This window comes from Hydra vulgaris, chromosome 12 (assembly GCF_038396675.1).
Source record: "Hydra vulgaris chromosome 12, alternate assembly HydraT2T_AEP".
In the NCBI taxonomy this organism is placed as follows: Eukaryota; Metazoa; Cnidaria; class Hydrozoa; order Anthoathecata; family Hydridae; genus Hydra; species Hydra vulgaris.
This window is the reverse complement of record NC_088931.1, coordinates 81,536,173-81,552,972: the sequence shown is the minus strand read 5'-3', so window position 1 is coordinate 81,552,972 and position 16,800 is coordinate 81,536,173. Positions and strand designations below refer to the sequence as shown.

The 16,800-nt window shown below is 25.6% G+C and overlaps 1 protein-coding gene across 1 annotated transcript; it reads left to right on the top strand.

Annotated features, from left to right (window-relative positions):
• The first annotated feature begins 6,116 nt into the window (after window positions 1–6,116).
• LOC100202550 (uncharacterized) lies at window positions 6,117–16,800 on the top strand. The gene is made up of 6 exons (XM_065814647.1): window positions 6,117–6,388; window positions 7,489–7,521; window positions 9,079–9,311; window positions 9,429–9,549; window positions 16,327–16,341; window positions 16,426–16,800. The coding sequence occupies exons 1-6, from the start codon at window positions 6,307–6,309 to the stop codon at window positions 16,551–16,553; spliced, it is 612 nt and encodes a 203-aa protein (XP_065670719.1). The 5' UTR covers window positions 6,117–6,306; the 3' UTR covers window positions 16,554–16,800.

The following is a 16,800-nucleotide window of genomic DNA, read 5'->3' as shown; positions in this document are numbered from 1 at the left end:
TATGTATGTATGTATGTATGTATGTATGTATGTATGTATGTATGTATGTATGTATGTATGTATGTATGTATGTATGTATGGCTTCAGGATAAGACCATGTGATCTTCTGGAAGTCCTACCAGTAATATATTCATTGTAAATTTACCTTGTTCATATTTAAAATAATTCAATATGGTTTAATGCATTAATATATGCTATAAAAAAAAAAAAAAGAATTGTGGCCATTCTATATACTAGTGAGTCATCTTTACATAATTTACAAAGTTTTTATTTATATGAATACGATTTTTATAGCAGAGTGTCTTATTTATAACAATTCTTTCTATAAACCTTTTTTTTATGACAAAAATCCGGTTTTCCTAAACAAAATCCTTCACTAGGTTCAATGACGTAACCAAAGTTTTGGTTGTAAAAATCGTTTTTGACAATAGCATAGTAAGTTACAGCAAGTTTTGTGCGAAAAGAAGAAATATTAGTTCGTTAAACATAAATTATTCATATTTATCAGTATCATATTTATGTCATAAAAACTAACAACGCAAGCAAGTTGTGTTCAGAGCAATGAACTTTAAACTAGAAACTTCAACTTATGGTTCAGAGAAAACAAACTATATTTAAACCGTGAAAAAACTAGTTACATTTTATTTTATAAAACAGGTCACTTAAGAGGCGGTCCATAAACTACTTCAACAATTTTTTGGCAATTTTTATCTTTTCCCTTCCCTTAGTAAAAAACTTGCCAAACTATCCAAGACCCCCTTATAAAATTAAGTCAATATTCAAACAGAGCCGCATCCTAACAACGAAAGAACCACATAAAGCTTGCGAGCCGTAGTTTGTACTCATGCACAATGGGCCAGAATTTACTTTTTCTGGACAAAACTAATAACTCGTAATATATGAAAAAGATCTAAGGACCATTTTTGCTCTGTTTACTAATTTGATGATCGCGGTTTTAATGGTGACATTAGTTAAAATTTTAGGTTGCTATGGATACCTAAATTGTTTTAGCAACGACGTATTGTATTAACCATAATAAAAATAAACTGGAAAAAATTAACAACTTTATCGGATTACTACCATAATTACCACGTTGAGCATTTTTTTTCTACAAATGTAGTGACACCTGGAATGCCTGACAACGGTTCATTTTGCATAGTTACTAGCTTAAGTTTCTTAAAACATCAAAGATATAAACTAGACTATATTAATGTGGCAGTCTGATTGAAAATTATTTTTACACATACCAAGCTACTAATTTTAGGTGTTTTTATGCAGTTTCAGAGCTCTATTTAATATTGCAAGAAACTACTACATAATCCATATAAAAAGAACTTAAAACTTAAAACTTTTTGTGTATATAATAACATAAAAGTTTTGGTTTAAAATAATTTTTTTAGAACCAAAACTCATGTATTTTGATAATCCTAAAACAGCTTTAGCTTCTTTTCCCATACCATCTTGGCAAACTACAACCTGATGCAAACAATAGTTTTAAAGATGAAAAGGTACAACTAATGGTGACAATCTACTTTTCTTTATTTTACTACTTAAAGTATCAAAATTCAAATCAATACGAGCAGATTTATCTTTATCAATGAAAGTAGTTAGAAGAATATTCTTTTAATCAATTAATTGAACCAACATCGGTTCATTTTGTAGCCATTGTTTGTTATTCTCTACAAAACAAATTTTAGAGCTTTTGCATATATTCCATTTTTGTAAATGTTAGGTTCATGCCAGGGTTAGCTAACTTCAAGTTATCTTGTATTATATATGAATGAATATCAATATTTTTCATGTTTGAACAATATAAAAATATGAATTGCATTTACAAAATCTTATAAATAGGTATTTATAAGATGTATTCATTTTAAAATAGGTTTCTAGCACTAATTTAGTTTTACCGAGACCCAATTATTACATAAACATTTAGAATAAAGTTATGTTTTTGCCACATAAAATCGATACACCATTTAACTTATAAAAATCATTATTAGAGACCATTAGGACATCCGCGGACTATAAACCAAACTTATAAAAATTGATAATATACATATTGAACTATGTATTTAAAGTCTCAAATTACTGGACCACCTTGGACCGCAAAAGTATTCGACTATATTAGTCAAATTTTAACTGAAAAAAGTACTTCAAATACACCGTTACTTGAAATCATTTTATTTGACATAACTTACATGCAAAACAGTGTTGCAATAACCCATTTGAAAAATAATACTTAATTTTATTAAATTATGCAATAAAAAGAGAAGATTTAACACTAACAACTATTTAATGGTTATTAGTAACACAAAATATACTACCAAATTTAAAAAAAAAAAAAAAAAAAAAGCTCTTTATTCTACAGCTTAAAAGCATAAGCTATGATAGTTAAACAAAAATTTACATTTTATAAATGTTGAATGTTTAAGCTATAAAATGGTATATAATGATGTAATTTTTGAAAATGAATTTTTTATACCAGGGCCCACTATGCCCTGTTATAAACGTTTAAATAACATAATGTAGACTATGTTCTTACATAAATCTTTTAATGTTTGCACTACAGACAAACCAACAACAAATTTGAAACAAGTAAACATCTAGTGTGCGCTTATTTTGTTTTGTATGTTGGGTCTTTTGAAAAATAAAATCAAGTATTACCTTTTTTAAAGTACTACACGGTTTTTAAAAAGTAGAATAATTAACAGCTTTATTAAAACACTGAAAGTTGAGGAAGTTTGTAACACAGGACTGCAAACGCTGTCTACTTTTCCTTTTTTAATTAATTAAATTTATTAATAAAAGAAACATTGTTGTCGTCAACTTGTCTTGACCTCGCCTCCCCTTGTCAACAATTATCAAAAAAAAATTCTGATCCCTCTTCCCCTATTTAATGACGTAATTAATGAACAGCCCCTAATCAATTTACCATTGAATATTCTAAAGGTACACACAAGTTTCTTGAAGTTTGTATAAATAAAAATCTGTCATGGTAAAGCTATATTGGACAAAATGAATCAAATCTGGCTCATTCATCTGTATTGCCTAGTGGTCACGTTCATATGACATTTGAAGGATGTCATAAATTTGTAGGACGACCCCAAAAAATCTAATACTATTTCAGCTGGATTAAGTTTAAAATAATTTGTAAGTAAAGTGGGTAGAGTGGCTAGTAAAGTGGTTAGTGTGAGTAGTAAAGTGTTGTCATTTATTAGTTAAAAGTATGTTGCCTCTAGAATATATAATCATTTTATATTGAAAAAGGGTCTAAAAGTATTAAAAGTTGTAGAAGCAAAAAAAAATAGAAGAATAAAAATATCATTATCCTGTTTAACTAATAAATTATCTCAGCATGATATATTAAAAGAAGAAGGATAAATTTTGCAGATTAATGGCTTATGGCTTGTAACTGTCGAACAACAATTATCAATAGGGTTTTGAGAACCTTTAAGAAGATTTTATTACTTGAAATTTTTTTTTGCTAGTCAACAAATTACCACAATATTTTCAATGATTGAAGATTAATTTATAATTGTTTTGTTGGAATATTTTACAATATAAATGGATCCGACTGCTAACTTAAAACTATGCTCTAAAAAATCTATGAATTTAATTCTGCTTTTGTCGAATAGAGGTTCATAAACCACTTGTAAAAAAGTCAACAGGTGTTTAAGGACCTACCGTTATGTCATACTAAATACTTCCTTTTAAATGAAATATTTTATCTTGCCCATCTGCAATTTTGGTTTCTTTTCTGCAACTTTTCAATGCCAAATTGATGAAAGAGCATCTTTGATATAAAAAAAGTTTTAATATTCTTTAATGTAACTTAATTGCAAAGTTTATCTGAGCAATTATTTGCCAACATTGCTTTAAGACCTGTCAAAAACTTTATACCTGTTTTATCCTTTCATTTCTAAGTTTAATTGCCTCTATTACTAATAAAAAATCTTTCCCTTTCGCTTGTTTTACAGGATATAAAACACAATGTAATGACATTTTTTTGGGTCTTCTTTTTGACGAAGGATAACTTTTTCAATAAGATTTAAGTTAAGCTAGATGTCAAGTTGACTCCTCAAAAAGAATATTTAAAAGATTCATAAAACTTGGTTATAAGTTAACTATGGACGTATTTGTATATTTTATTCAAAACTTGTTAGCATACTTTTTCCTGATTTACAACAGTCATATGTTTATGGCTTCAGCTCACTGTATACTTTGCTTTTTTTATGATTGGAGGTATTAACAGTTTCTTTTTTTATGTCTATATAACTTGTATAGGCGTAAAAAAAGATATAGTTTTGACTATAAGCGTGTCTCCGCAGTTTGCATTTTAAAAGGCGGGAAAAAGACTTTAATTATGGATTTGTTTTTACGTTTTGACACTTAGTTCTTTACTTATAAAAGAATTTTTTTTTTGCCAAATTGCTTTTTGTTTTATTTACTAATGATTAAAAAATTTTTCCATTATTTGATTCAGGTTTTTTGTTTGTAATGGCCATAAAAATAAAAAATTAAATTAAATTTCAACAGTTTTGAAATTCAAACTGATTTACAATATATTCTACCAATAAAAGTTTTTTTATAGAGTTAGTGATGACGGTGATGGTAGTTAATACGAAAAATGCACAAATTATTATTATTTATTTTTAATGATTTTCGAGGTTGTTTTTTTTTGGTAAAGTTCTCTAATAAGGTAAAGTCTCTAATAAGGTAAAGTTCTCTAATAAGGTAAAGTTCTCTAGTAAGGTAAAGTCTCTAATAAGGTAAAGTCTCTAATAAGGTAAAGTTAAAGTAAAGTCTTCTTTAAACCTTTAACAGTGGAACACTTTTTCCGTAGAGGCTTTTTCCTAGTAGAAAACTTGTTTTATTTGCGCAATTTTTCAGTTGATTTTTTACTTTAAATGAGAAATTAATGTATTGCGAGAAAAAATTGACACAAAATAGAGACCGTAAAGTAGAATTAATTTTAGATCATTTACAAAAAAAAAATTGAACAAATTCATTAAAATCAGCCTAAAATACAAGTCTTCAAAATAAAGTATACGCAACGACGGCTATATCCGTCATTCACATATAAGTATCATTTTATTATCAACGGATATAGCCGTCATTCATTGTTAAAAGGCCAATAAGGTAGTTTAAGGGCACGTGTCATTAAACTACTTTATTAGAAAAGGGCTATAAAACTACAGGGTTTAATTGACGCTAGCAATTTGCACTTGCATGTTAAAGCTATTGGAAATATTTTTAAAATAAGTAAAGGAAGTCATGAGAATAATTACCAAATAATAAACAATAGTTAGTTATGAGAAAATTTAAGAACTCAAAAATTCAAAATACTTGGAAAAAAAAAATTAATTGAAAAATAATACAGTTTTATTTTATAAAAATGTTAATTTTTTAATTTTGGATAGCATTTTACTTAAAAAATTAATACAAATGTTTAGTTTTTATATATAAACTAATTGAATTAGCCGACACACTTATTAAAAAACTTAAACATGTTACCTAAATTTACATTCTTTAAAGTTGTTGAATATAAAATTTCCCATAAAAGATACGCTGATAAAAAAACTATAGACAAATTATATAAACTATAGACAAATTTAGTTGGTCCAATCCCCCTCGCCCCGCCTGCCTCCATCCACACATCTGTCTCTCTCTCTCTCTCTCTCTCTCTCTCTCTCTCTCTCTCTCTCTCTCTCTCTCTCTCTTTCTTTCTCTGGCAGCAATTTTGCCGATCTGTGCGCTCTGCAACATTTTTGCGACTAAAAGTGCAGATGTTGGTTTTATTAGTTTACCCTATGCAAAACCCTCTTGATCAACGTTCATAAAAAATTTAATTTTTGTGTTAGAAATTCAATCATCGTGTGAATTAACACTTAAATCACAAGGTTACTTAAAAGTTATTTAATTAGTAGGTTAAATTATGTAATGGCGTATTTTTTTAAATTTTATTGTGAGTTTAATTTTCTCTGTTTCACTTGAACTTTTTTACAACAAAAAAATTTACTTTTGCTTTCTTTTTTTGTTAACTAAAAATCGGTCATTAGTGAAAATTCAGTGATTAATACCCAATTCACGATTATTTTTATACCTAATGTAAGGTACACGAGGGAAGCATTATTACAATGAATGCAAGTTTTGCAGAACTTATTTATTTTGTAGTATATATGTTGTGCAAATGTAAAAATATTTATTGATGAAAAATTATCTATTGAAACGAAAACGATCTTAAAAGGTTTACTTTAAATAGTTTGGTCAGCATAATTTGACTCTAAATATGCTGAACATTCAATCATGAATGTTGCGGCAAGAAAAATTTGTGCTAACGTGTGTTTCGCTTTACTATTGTTATTTGAAGCAGTTTTTATTGAGACAGGTAATAAAATCGAACTTCAAAAATATATATATTTTATAAAAAACTTAAGATTTAAAAAGACGTAAAAGCTATTGTATTTATTTATTGTATTTATTGAGGATAGAAATAATAGTTAAAATTTTTTCGAGATATTTTAAAATGATAACTGAAAAAGTTTATGTTTTTCAATTATAACTTATAATCAATTATTATTCGTATAAAAAAGGGTAAATTTAAAATCGATACAATATTGCCGAATTCACGATAATTGTAAACTTGTAAAGCGTGTAAAAATTAAATAATAAAATAAATAAGTTTAAAATGATTTTAAAAGTTTTAAACACAAATTTATAAAAAAAAATGTTTTAAACACAAAATAATAAAAAAACAAAAATGTAAAAAAATAACTTATTAAATAGAAAAGTAAATATATCAAAAATGCTTGAAAAATTATTATGGTTTGGGTTATTGCTAATGGGTGGTACCCACGGTGGAACTTTTTTAGAGATGGTGAATAATTTTTTTAGAGAAAGTTTATAATGGGAAACTTAAAGTAGTTAATAGTTTCTAAAATACTAATATATGATAACAAAACGTTGTTCTACGACTGTCAGTTTTGCAAAAGAATTTACAAAACGTTTGTCATCTTGCTCCTTCTTACCCTATTATTGAAAAACATAGCAAGTTGCACTTTTAAGACTCACTTCAAGAGAGGTTCCTCAAATTTACGTCCATCTTTAATTGTAAAGTAACAGAAAATGTGTGTCACATGTATTTTTTTTTATCTTTTTAATTTACCTCAAACTCTTATATAACTAATAAACGCATTTAAATATATGTTATATATACATATGTATATATATATATATATATATATATATATATATATATATATATATATATATATATAAACATATATATATATATATATATATATATATATATATATATATATATATATATATATATATATATATATATATATATATATATTATTGGTATTATATATATTCAATTTTACTTTTTTTTAAATGTTTAACATAAAAAGTTTATTTTAAACTTTTAATCTTTTTAAGCGTCACCAAAAATTTTATTATTTTGAAAGTTGTTTTTATTTTTAGCATCAATTAACATTCACCAAAGAAGAAAAAGAGGTTTGTTATTTTTTTATTAACAACTATGATGTTATGGTTACTCTTTACGTCAATTGTTAGTTCAGTCATTTTGTTTCTAACAATCGTTTTCCAAGAGATCTTTTATAAAATTCTTTGCTTGAATTGTATTCTTTGATAATATTTTAACTGTCATGTAACATGTAATTCTAGCTTTGCTTAAAAATCATAAATTCTAAATTGAGTTCTTAATCTGGTTTTGAGTTGCTTTTGTTCTCAATTTTGTTGGTAGAGAAACTTTGTCTTTGATTACAGTTTGATCATTTTTCTAACAAAATAGTTTCTGCGCTTCCTTCTTGCAAGTGAACATAACGTTTCTGTATGTCAATGTATTTTATCAAACCTAAATTTTTTTAAACCATTTAAAATTTGGATGCCACAAGTTATACTTAGTTTATAGGATTTTTTGCTTACGCTTATATAAACTTTTTTGGGGATTGCAGCGGCCAATATGCATTTTTTTGTTTTTATCTTTGTGAACAGTCATTTGCCGTTTTGATGTTAACTCAGTAATTTTGTATTTAATTGCAATTTATTTGTATTGTATACCACACTATTTTTATTAATTCTAACAAGTAGCTTTGCGTTATCAGTGAGCAATTATAATATTAATTTTAAGTTAGAAATAACAGATCCTTGTTGAAAAATAACAACACATGTTATAGCTCTATAATTGATTTTTAATTTCTCCTATCCTTTGTATTTTTCAAGTTTGTAAACTTTGTTAGGGAACACTTAAAAGTCTTCAGCAAAATATAAAAACATAGCATCAATCCAATATTTCTCTTTTTATTTATATTTAAACATCAATCCAATATTTCTCGACGTTTTTGTTATATCATTCATACTTTCGTGTAAACTTGCACAAGGTTTATTTTTGATACGTTGATGATCAGCGATCAACTTGTTATTAAATAGAAGAGTCATTCTTTCTCCCTTTTCAATATATTTTTTTTAAATTTAGCATGGTAACTAATATATGAATAAGTAACTGATGTTAGGCAAAATGGTCAGTAATTTACAGTTTCAACAGTGATATAAATGGTTAGTAATTTATATTCTTAACAGTGATATATAAAATAAAGCTATTTTAAAATGCCTTTTTTTATATACTATCAGAAACTTTATAAAGTCAGAAATTCAGCACTGTTACGGATCACCATACACAACCGTAACCGGTTACCATTTATAACTATTGGATGTCACTATCTATTTTTCAGCGTACCATACACCTTTGTTATAAATAACCGTTGATTACCGTTATATGTCACCATACTTCACCGTTACAGATTACCATGTAATGGCATTTACAAAAAAGCCAAAATCATCTGAGCAATTAATAAAATTACAGGCTTTAAATATTGAAATCAATTATTAAAGTAACTTATCTGATAAAACTTAGAGGGCAAAGTGATTAAATTTCAATCCAAAAAGTATTGTGAAGACCTTTGATATACTATATTATATATAAAGCTCAATATTTTTATATTACAGATCAATTTTTAGCAGTGTAAAGTAACTTTCATATTTACATTTTAGGGCTTTTATCGCGAACAGGTATTTGCCCAAGTCCAGTTAATAACTTTGTAGTTAAAGATACTCGGTTAAATTTCTTTGGACTAAGCATAACCTTACCAGGAGACGAGTATCCTTCATGCTATGCAAATGAGTGTTTAGATGATCAGGAATGTAGCGGCGATAAAAAATGCTGTGTAAATCATTGTGGAGCACAAGTTTGCACTGAAGCTGAACGCGAACCTCATCCTTGCCAGGTTTATTTTTTAAATATTATATCAATTTTAAAATATATGTGGGTTTTTTTTAAATAAACTTTGTTGTTGTTAAAATTATTATTTTTATTTTTTATGTTTCATTTTTTATTTGTGCAGCTTTTCAATTGCCCAGCTACAATGGTTTGTAAAATTCAGCGAGTAAGATGCATAGATCCATATTGTCCCGATTTGTTGGCTTTGCCACGCCCAGTGTGTGTATCAGGCGGACCCTTGTACGGTGAGAAATATTTTATTTTGATGTCATCTTTATTTTATTTTCTTTGTAAAGTGAATGTACAACATTTTAAAACATTTTAATCTAGTTAAAACCCATAATAACATAGGAAGGTTTTTAGATGTAAAATAAGTTACACTCTCGACGTCATACCTCATTTAATAGGTCAGGTAACTAATGGTTTTAACAATAACAGCTTCGTAAAGGAATATTAATTGACCAATCAAAAACTATTGATACAGTTGATAGGTTTTCTTTTATGAAAAAAAAATAGAATTTCTAACTTATAAAAAGCAATATGTGGTATAATATGCAAAGATTCCAATGAAACAAATATTTTGTGAGGAATTCCTCAAAGGTCAATTTGTGGCACAATAGTCTTTTTAAAAAATGTAAAAGCATTAGAAAAACAAAATTTTAACCGTGTTTGCCGACAATACAAATCAAATTTTTTTGAATAGTTATATTATATATATCTGTACATATATATATATATATATATATATATATATATATATATATATATATATATATATATATATATATATATATATATATATATATATATATATATATATATATATATATATATATATATATATAAATATATATATATATACATATATATATATATACATATATATATATATATATATATATATATATATATATATATATATATATATATATATATATATATATATATATATATATATATATATATATATATATATATATATATATTGCCACCTTTGTCTAAACGAAAATCTTGCAACTATTTCTTTATTTCTTACTCGAAACCGGAAAAAATACTAAATAAACGATCTGTTACGATTACAAGTATTTACTAAAAAATTATATAACTTGCTACAAACCTCATTAACTAGTTTTATTAGTGAGTGTTTTCACTAATAAAAATTCACTAATAAAATTTTTTATCTACAAATATAAAAAGTTTTTATTTTAATTATTTATTTAATCATACTTATTTTACCTCATTTCTAAATTAAAATTTTTTAACATATTTATGTAAATTTCAATTACTTAATTAACAGTCCAATTAAATTCAAATTACTTCAAAAAATTTATATGATCCACATAAAACCTTGTTGAAAAATTTATATTTCTGATGATTGTAGAAACGCATAAAACTTCGAGTTGCAAATACATTTCATTATCAATATTATTATAAATATTCCTAATTCCTGGTAACAGTAATTTATATATATATATATATATATATATATATATATATATATATATATATATATATATATATATATATATATATATATATATATATATTAAATACGTAAACATAAGTTAGTGATCAGGAGTGTTTTATTTTCTTGCATAAGATATAAAAAGTTAACCGAAAAATTAAATTATAATTACCAAAACAAAAAAAATTGGATTTTATTAAAAGGTGTTATACAAATCATTAATTTACAATAGCAAAAGGAAAAAGACAATAATAGAAAAACGCATAAGTTGAAAAAGAGGAATAAAAAATACGTTTTGCAACGATTGCAACTGCTAATATAAAAATTATTGCCGGAAGATTTGATAAAACTTGAAGCGGACATAATATATAACTTAACAAAAATTGTTAGTGTCACAAGTTCTTTAGATACTTCTAATAATAGAAATCGGAAATATTAAAAGCTAAGATAAAAAATTAAGCAGTGAAGTAATACATAAAATGATTGTAAATAAAATGAAAAATAAGTTAAAAGAAATAGTGGACCCTTCACGAAATAGCTTACTAATCAACCAACAAATAAAAAAAAAAACACTAGTAGAAAGTAGAGAAAGTAGAGAATAAAGTTCGTAAACTGTATGAGGAGAGCCTATGAATAAAAAATGTTCAAATTGAACGGGAACACAAAACTGAAAACCAAGAAACATTTAAAATAAAGGTTAATAATCGTAAAACTCTTAAACTATATAGATAAGATAGAAAATTTAAAAAGACCTGTCAAGCTAAAATAAAAGAACTTTTATATAAATTTTTATTATGAAACCGCCCAAGTAAAAAAAGAATTGAAAGATTAAAATTTTCAAGTGAAGAGAATAAGGAAAATATGTATTTATCTCAGAATCTTATTATTCGTGAATGAGTTTAATAGAAAAATGATGCAAAAATCTGCAGTAAGTACATATTTTTTTACTTTTTTGAATGAATAATATTATACAAGATATTAATTTTTAATTTATAATTTAATTTTTAAAATTGGACGACAATTTTACGCTTTATGTAAAATTGTCAACAATTTTACTCAAAAGCTAAAATTGTCGTCCAATCTTAAAAAAAATACTGTTTTTTTATGCTTAAAAGAAATTCCTTTTAAAAGAAATTTGGTTCTACATTTTTAGCTCTATACTTTTACTACTTAAAATAATACTAAACAGAATAATACTAAATGAAATGCTAAAAAGAACGAAAATACTAAAATGAACGCACAACATTTGAAATTATAAAATAAAATCAAACATGTTAACAACTTTTGTTAAAATTCTTTTAATTTTTTATAAACTATTTGTCATTAATAAGGAATCTTGTAAAATAAATACTTTTAAGCCGTATTTAATTACCAATATTGTATGAAAAAATACACAAGAAAGAAATTAAAATGCATAATTGGTGACTCAAATTTAAACGCTTTTAAAAACTACGGTAAAAAGCTTTTACAATGATTTATTTGAAAAAGGGCAACTCCTTTCACAAAACGTACAGGAGTAATAAATAAGATGCATCTGTTTCTTTAGTGTCAGTATAGACAACTATCTTTTGAGAGGAATATCCTGGGTTCAGTTTAAACTCTCATCCACCTAATTGTAAATGATTGGCACAGTTGAGTCTATTTATTTCACTATCATTATAGCCATGGCTGATAAAAGTTTTAATACAATCACTTTATAGACCCCGGTGTACTACCGGTTCCTTGATTAAAATATCCTTGTCCTCCATCAATACCAACGAATCCCCAGTGAGGACGGTACGTAAAAAAGTTGTCTCTTAAACGTCTCTTGAACGTTTTGAACGTCTTTTGAACGTTCAAAAGACGTCTTTTTTAGGTTCCGTGCCCACTGGGGTATAACAAAACTTAAAAAAATCAAATTTTTTGAATATACATGCTTCATTTACTAGCATAGATACATCAGTACAATAAACTTTAAATATGAAATTTTTTGACACCGTAAAACTTATATAAGTAGCCTGAACTTATATAAGTAGCCTGGAACTGAACTGTTTGTAACATTAGTAATCTTTTGTATTTCGAATCATTTTTAATTTTTTTTCTTAAATAAAAGAAAATGTTGAAAAACTATACCTAAAACCGACGCCAGGACCAACTATTTGATAATATTCTGAGATAATAAACTTTATACCGTGTTGTCCCAAGCTGGCTCAGATCCCTGGGGCAAAATTAAATTGGGAAACTTAAAAGTCTAAGAGTCATCTATTTTGATATTTAGCAAGAATTTTAAAATTAACTAAATACCTGCTTTCATATTGTTTTGCTCCATTAATATTTAAATGATATGATTTTGAAAAATAAAAAGCGAATTTAAGTTACCTTATTATTTTTATTACAATTTATATCAGGAAAAAAATTTAGTCCCATATTTATGCTAAATTAACCTTTAGTTGTGTTCAAAAATATATTTGTCAATTTTAGTCAATTTTAGAAAAACATGTTATTTAAAATTCGTAACAACACTAATTATACATTTGTATGATTTTTTATCTAGAAATATGGCAAGTACATTCAATTTGTAAGTTCATTCAATTAAGTCTCATCCTTTTTCTGTGGCTAAGTTCCTAAGTGAGTTCCGAAGTACTCCAATAACTCTTATTTCTCTAGTTTTTTTCCTCGAACATCAGTTCTTTGGAATTCGCTTCCTTCATCTTGCTTTCCTGATTCATATAATTTGCAATCTTTTGTCGTCTGTTAATCGTTATCTTGCTCTATATTCTTCTTCTTTTCTCTTCCAGTAACTTCCAACACTAATAGTGGTTGCTTGCAGCCTTGTTGGAAGCGAAGATGTTAAAAAAAAAGAAAATTTTTATATCCAAAGCAAGAATGTGCAATTTCTCTAAAATCTTTTAAACACTATTGGAATGAACTTAAGTGAGACATCCTGCTCCAACAAGTCTACTTTCTCCAACATAGGCTTGAAGTTAGTTCAATTCCAACCAGATCCTAATCACAGTTATTTATTTCTTTAAATGATTCACATCAAATGCACAGGTTATAACTCAACTATCTTCAAATGATGAATTTTGTAAGTCTTGATGTCTATGTATCAAATACAATTTGTGGAACATTAGGCATTTAGACATTAGGTCAAAAGTTTTTTTAAACTTCTAAAAGTAAATTTCCTAACACATTTAGACCACCCATAGAAAGATGAGAGTGGAGGTGAGAAGTGGAGATGAGAGAAAGATGATAGTGGAGGATGTTGAATTACAACATCCGGATTAACGTTAAATAAGACTAAATTAAATAGAATTTAAGAAATATAAAGACATAAAATAATTTTGATTATTGTAAACCTGTTTTAGAATTCCAAACTAAAAGAGGAATTTAGTGTAATATATTATCATAACATCATAATTTAGTATAATATATTCTTATTATATTATTAATATTACAATATACTTATAAATCCAATTTTAAACCTATTAAACCTTTTACATTAGAAAACTCTTTCACCAACTATTATGTATTATTTAATTATTTATACCTGCTATTTATATAAACATTTAGTAAATAACATTATCTTGGCGTTTCATCTCTTTCATCTTTGCCACATTATTCTTAAAAATAAAGTACTGTTGATCTGTAATTATTATAGATATTAATATCAGAATCAATCCTTTTTTCATTTAATGTAATTTTTTGAAATGTTTATAGCTACCAAGGTTTCTTTATGTTCTTGACACTTTTTCTATAAATGTTCTTTTTACATTAATCAAATATATATGTCAAATGAAATAATGTGTTTTAAGTTAAATAACCTACCATTAAGATTGAAGGAAATCCTATCAAAGTTAAGTAATTTTTCTTAAATAGTTTCATGGAGAGGGTTTTCCTGACATCAACAAATCCCTTTCGGACCCTTTTTGTGGCATGTCTTTTCTAAAAAACCTTTTTTAAAAAAAAAAAATTTGTGTTGTAGTTTTCTTTAATATTGCGATTTGCCACGATTGCTTTTTGAATGCTAGCAACTAGATACTGATATTTGAAAGCTCATGGTATGAAAAACACTGACACAAATCTTTATAAATCCTCCTCCTGAACCCATTTACAGTTGCTCTTAAGTCTTATTATAATCAAGTCCTTATTTAATAGCTTCAAAGGATACAAATTCTATGGTCCTGCTAAGTATTTTGCTATCTGAGACACCAACTTAAATATACATACAATAATATAAGATTAATAAGTTTGTTAACATTTCAAAATTTGTGAAAACCTGAATGTATTTGGATCATTTAAATTAATTCATAGACCAGGTAAAGATATCAAAAATTGCAAAAAAGTTTAGGTTCATATATTATTTTGCGTTTATACCAGAAAATATTTTATAAATGGCTCTTAACAAAAAACTTAATCAAATTACAAAAAAGTTCGCCTGACCTTTTTAAGGCTCAAGGTGCCTATAAAAAGAAGTTTATGCTTTAGTTTTGCGCTTTGGGTTTCATATACATTCACTCAAGAATTTTTTCTTGTGGAATTAATGTATGTTGGAATATAATGATCGTCCAAACAGAATGATATTCTGTTTGGGCGATCATTAACGATTGAAACACTACAATTTCCTTAGATATTAGACAATTTCTGAGACAAAAAAAGTCATTACCACGTATATTGAAAAATAGAGGTTTTCAGGAGATACAAAAACATAAACGTCTATTACTGAAAATTTGCAATTACAAAAATTTAAAATTCAATACAACTTGGCATTACTACTTTTACCATTTTTTAATTAAAATTTAAATATTTAGTTAATTTAAATTTAATTAAACATTGAGATATAATAACTTGACCTCCATCAATTATTTTGCAGGTTTTGCGTCATGCAACAAAAAAAAAAATGCATTTCTATTGGTATTTGATTTACAGGGTGTTTATTGTAAATTACAGTTCAAAAACATTAGAACGCTAAAATCGCATTTTTTTTTTGTGAAACGTGGTAATGACTTTTTACCGACGACATGTTTATTTAAATCAGGTTAAATACTTTAATTACTCAACAGTTCCATTTTGGACAATTATTAAATTATTTAATCATTTCAACAAATCTCTTTACATAATCATTAACGGTTCCTATATTATACAAACCGTTAGTAATTATCTTAGACATTATATCTCAATGTTTAGTTAAATGTTTAAACTTTAATTAAAGAAGGATGAAAAGAGTAATGCCGAGTTGTATTGAACTTTAAATCTTTGTAACTGCGATATACATATATATATGTATACATATATATATATATATATATATATATATATATATATATATATATATATATATATATACATATATATATATATATATATATATACATATATATATGTATATATATATATATATATATATATGTATATATATATATATACATATATATATATATATACATATATATATATGTATATATATATATATATATATATATATATATATATATATATATATATATATATATATATATATATATTTGTAATATTGTCATTTTTTATAAATTAATTATTTATTTTTCTAATTTTTTAGAAATTGGCAAGAGATGTAAGTACAAATTGTTGTTAACATATTTAGTTGGAAGCACAACTAAAAAAGATGATTTCTATTTTGATTTTATTACTGATTTAGCTCGTATACCTCGACCCAGTCTACATTCATACGAGTTACTAGGTAAATTACAAAATGAACAAAAAGAAGTAGTTTATTCTCCAGAACTTGAGTTTGATAAGAATCAGGTCTACAAAATTGGCGTGTAACTGTTAAAATAGTGCAATCAAATATTGACGTGATTAGAAAATAAAAAATTTTTTAAATATAACTTTATCTATGTACAATATTTTTATCAAAAATGTTTTTTGTTCGTTTAGCTTAATATATTTCATTTTTTTCAATGCAAAAATCATAATGTGTAAATTATTGTTATATCACATTCATACATTATTTTGTTAATCAACGAAACTGTATATTTATGCACCATGTTTAATAATCAAATAAAATATTTTT

Coding starts and splice junctions, on each gene's coding strand:
- LOC100202550 (XM_065814647.1), top strand. CDS start 6,307: ATGAATGTTGCGGCAAGAAAAATTTGTGCTAACGTGTGTTTCGCTTTA. Junction 6,389..7,488: donor AGCAGTTTTTATTGAGACAG/GTAATAAAATCG, acceptor TTTTATTTTTAG/CATCAATTAACATTCACCAA. Junction 9,312..9,428: donor GCGAACCTCATCCTTGCCAG/GTTTATTTTTTA, acceptor TTATTTGTGCAG/CTTTTCAATTGCCCAGCTAC.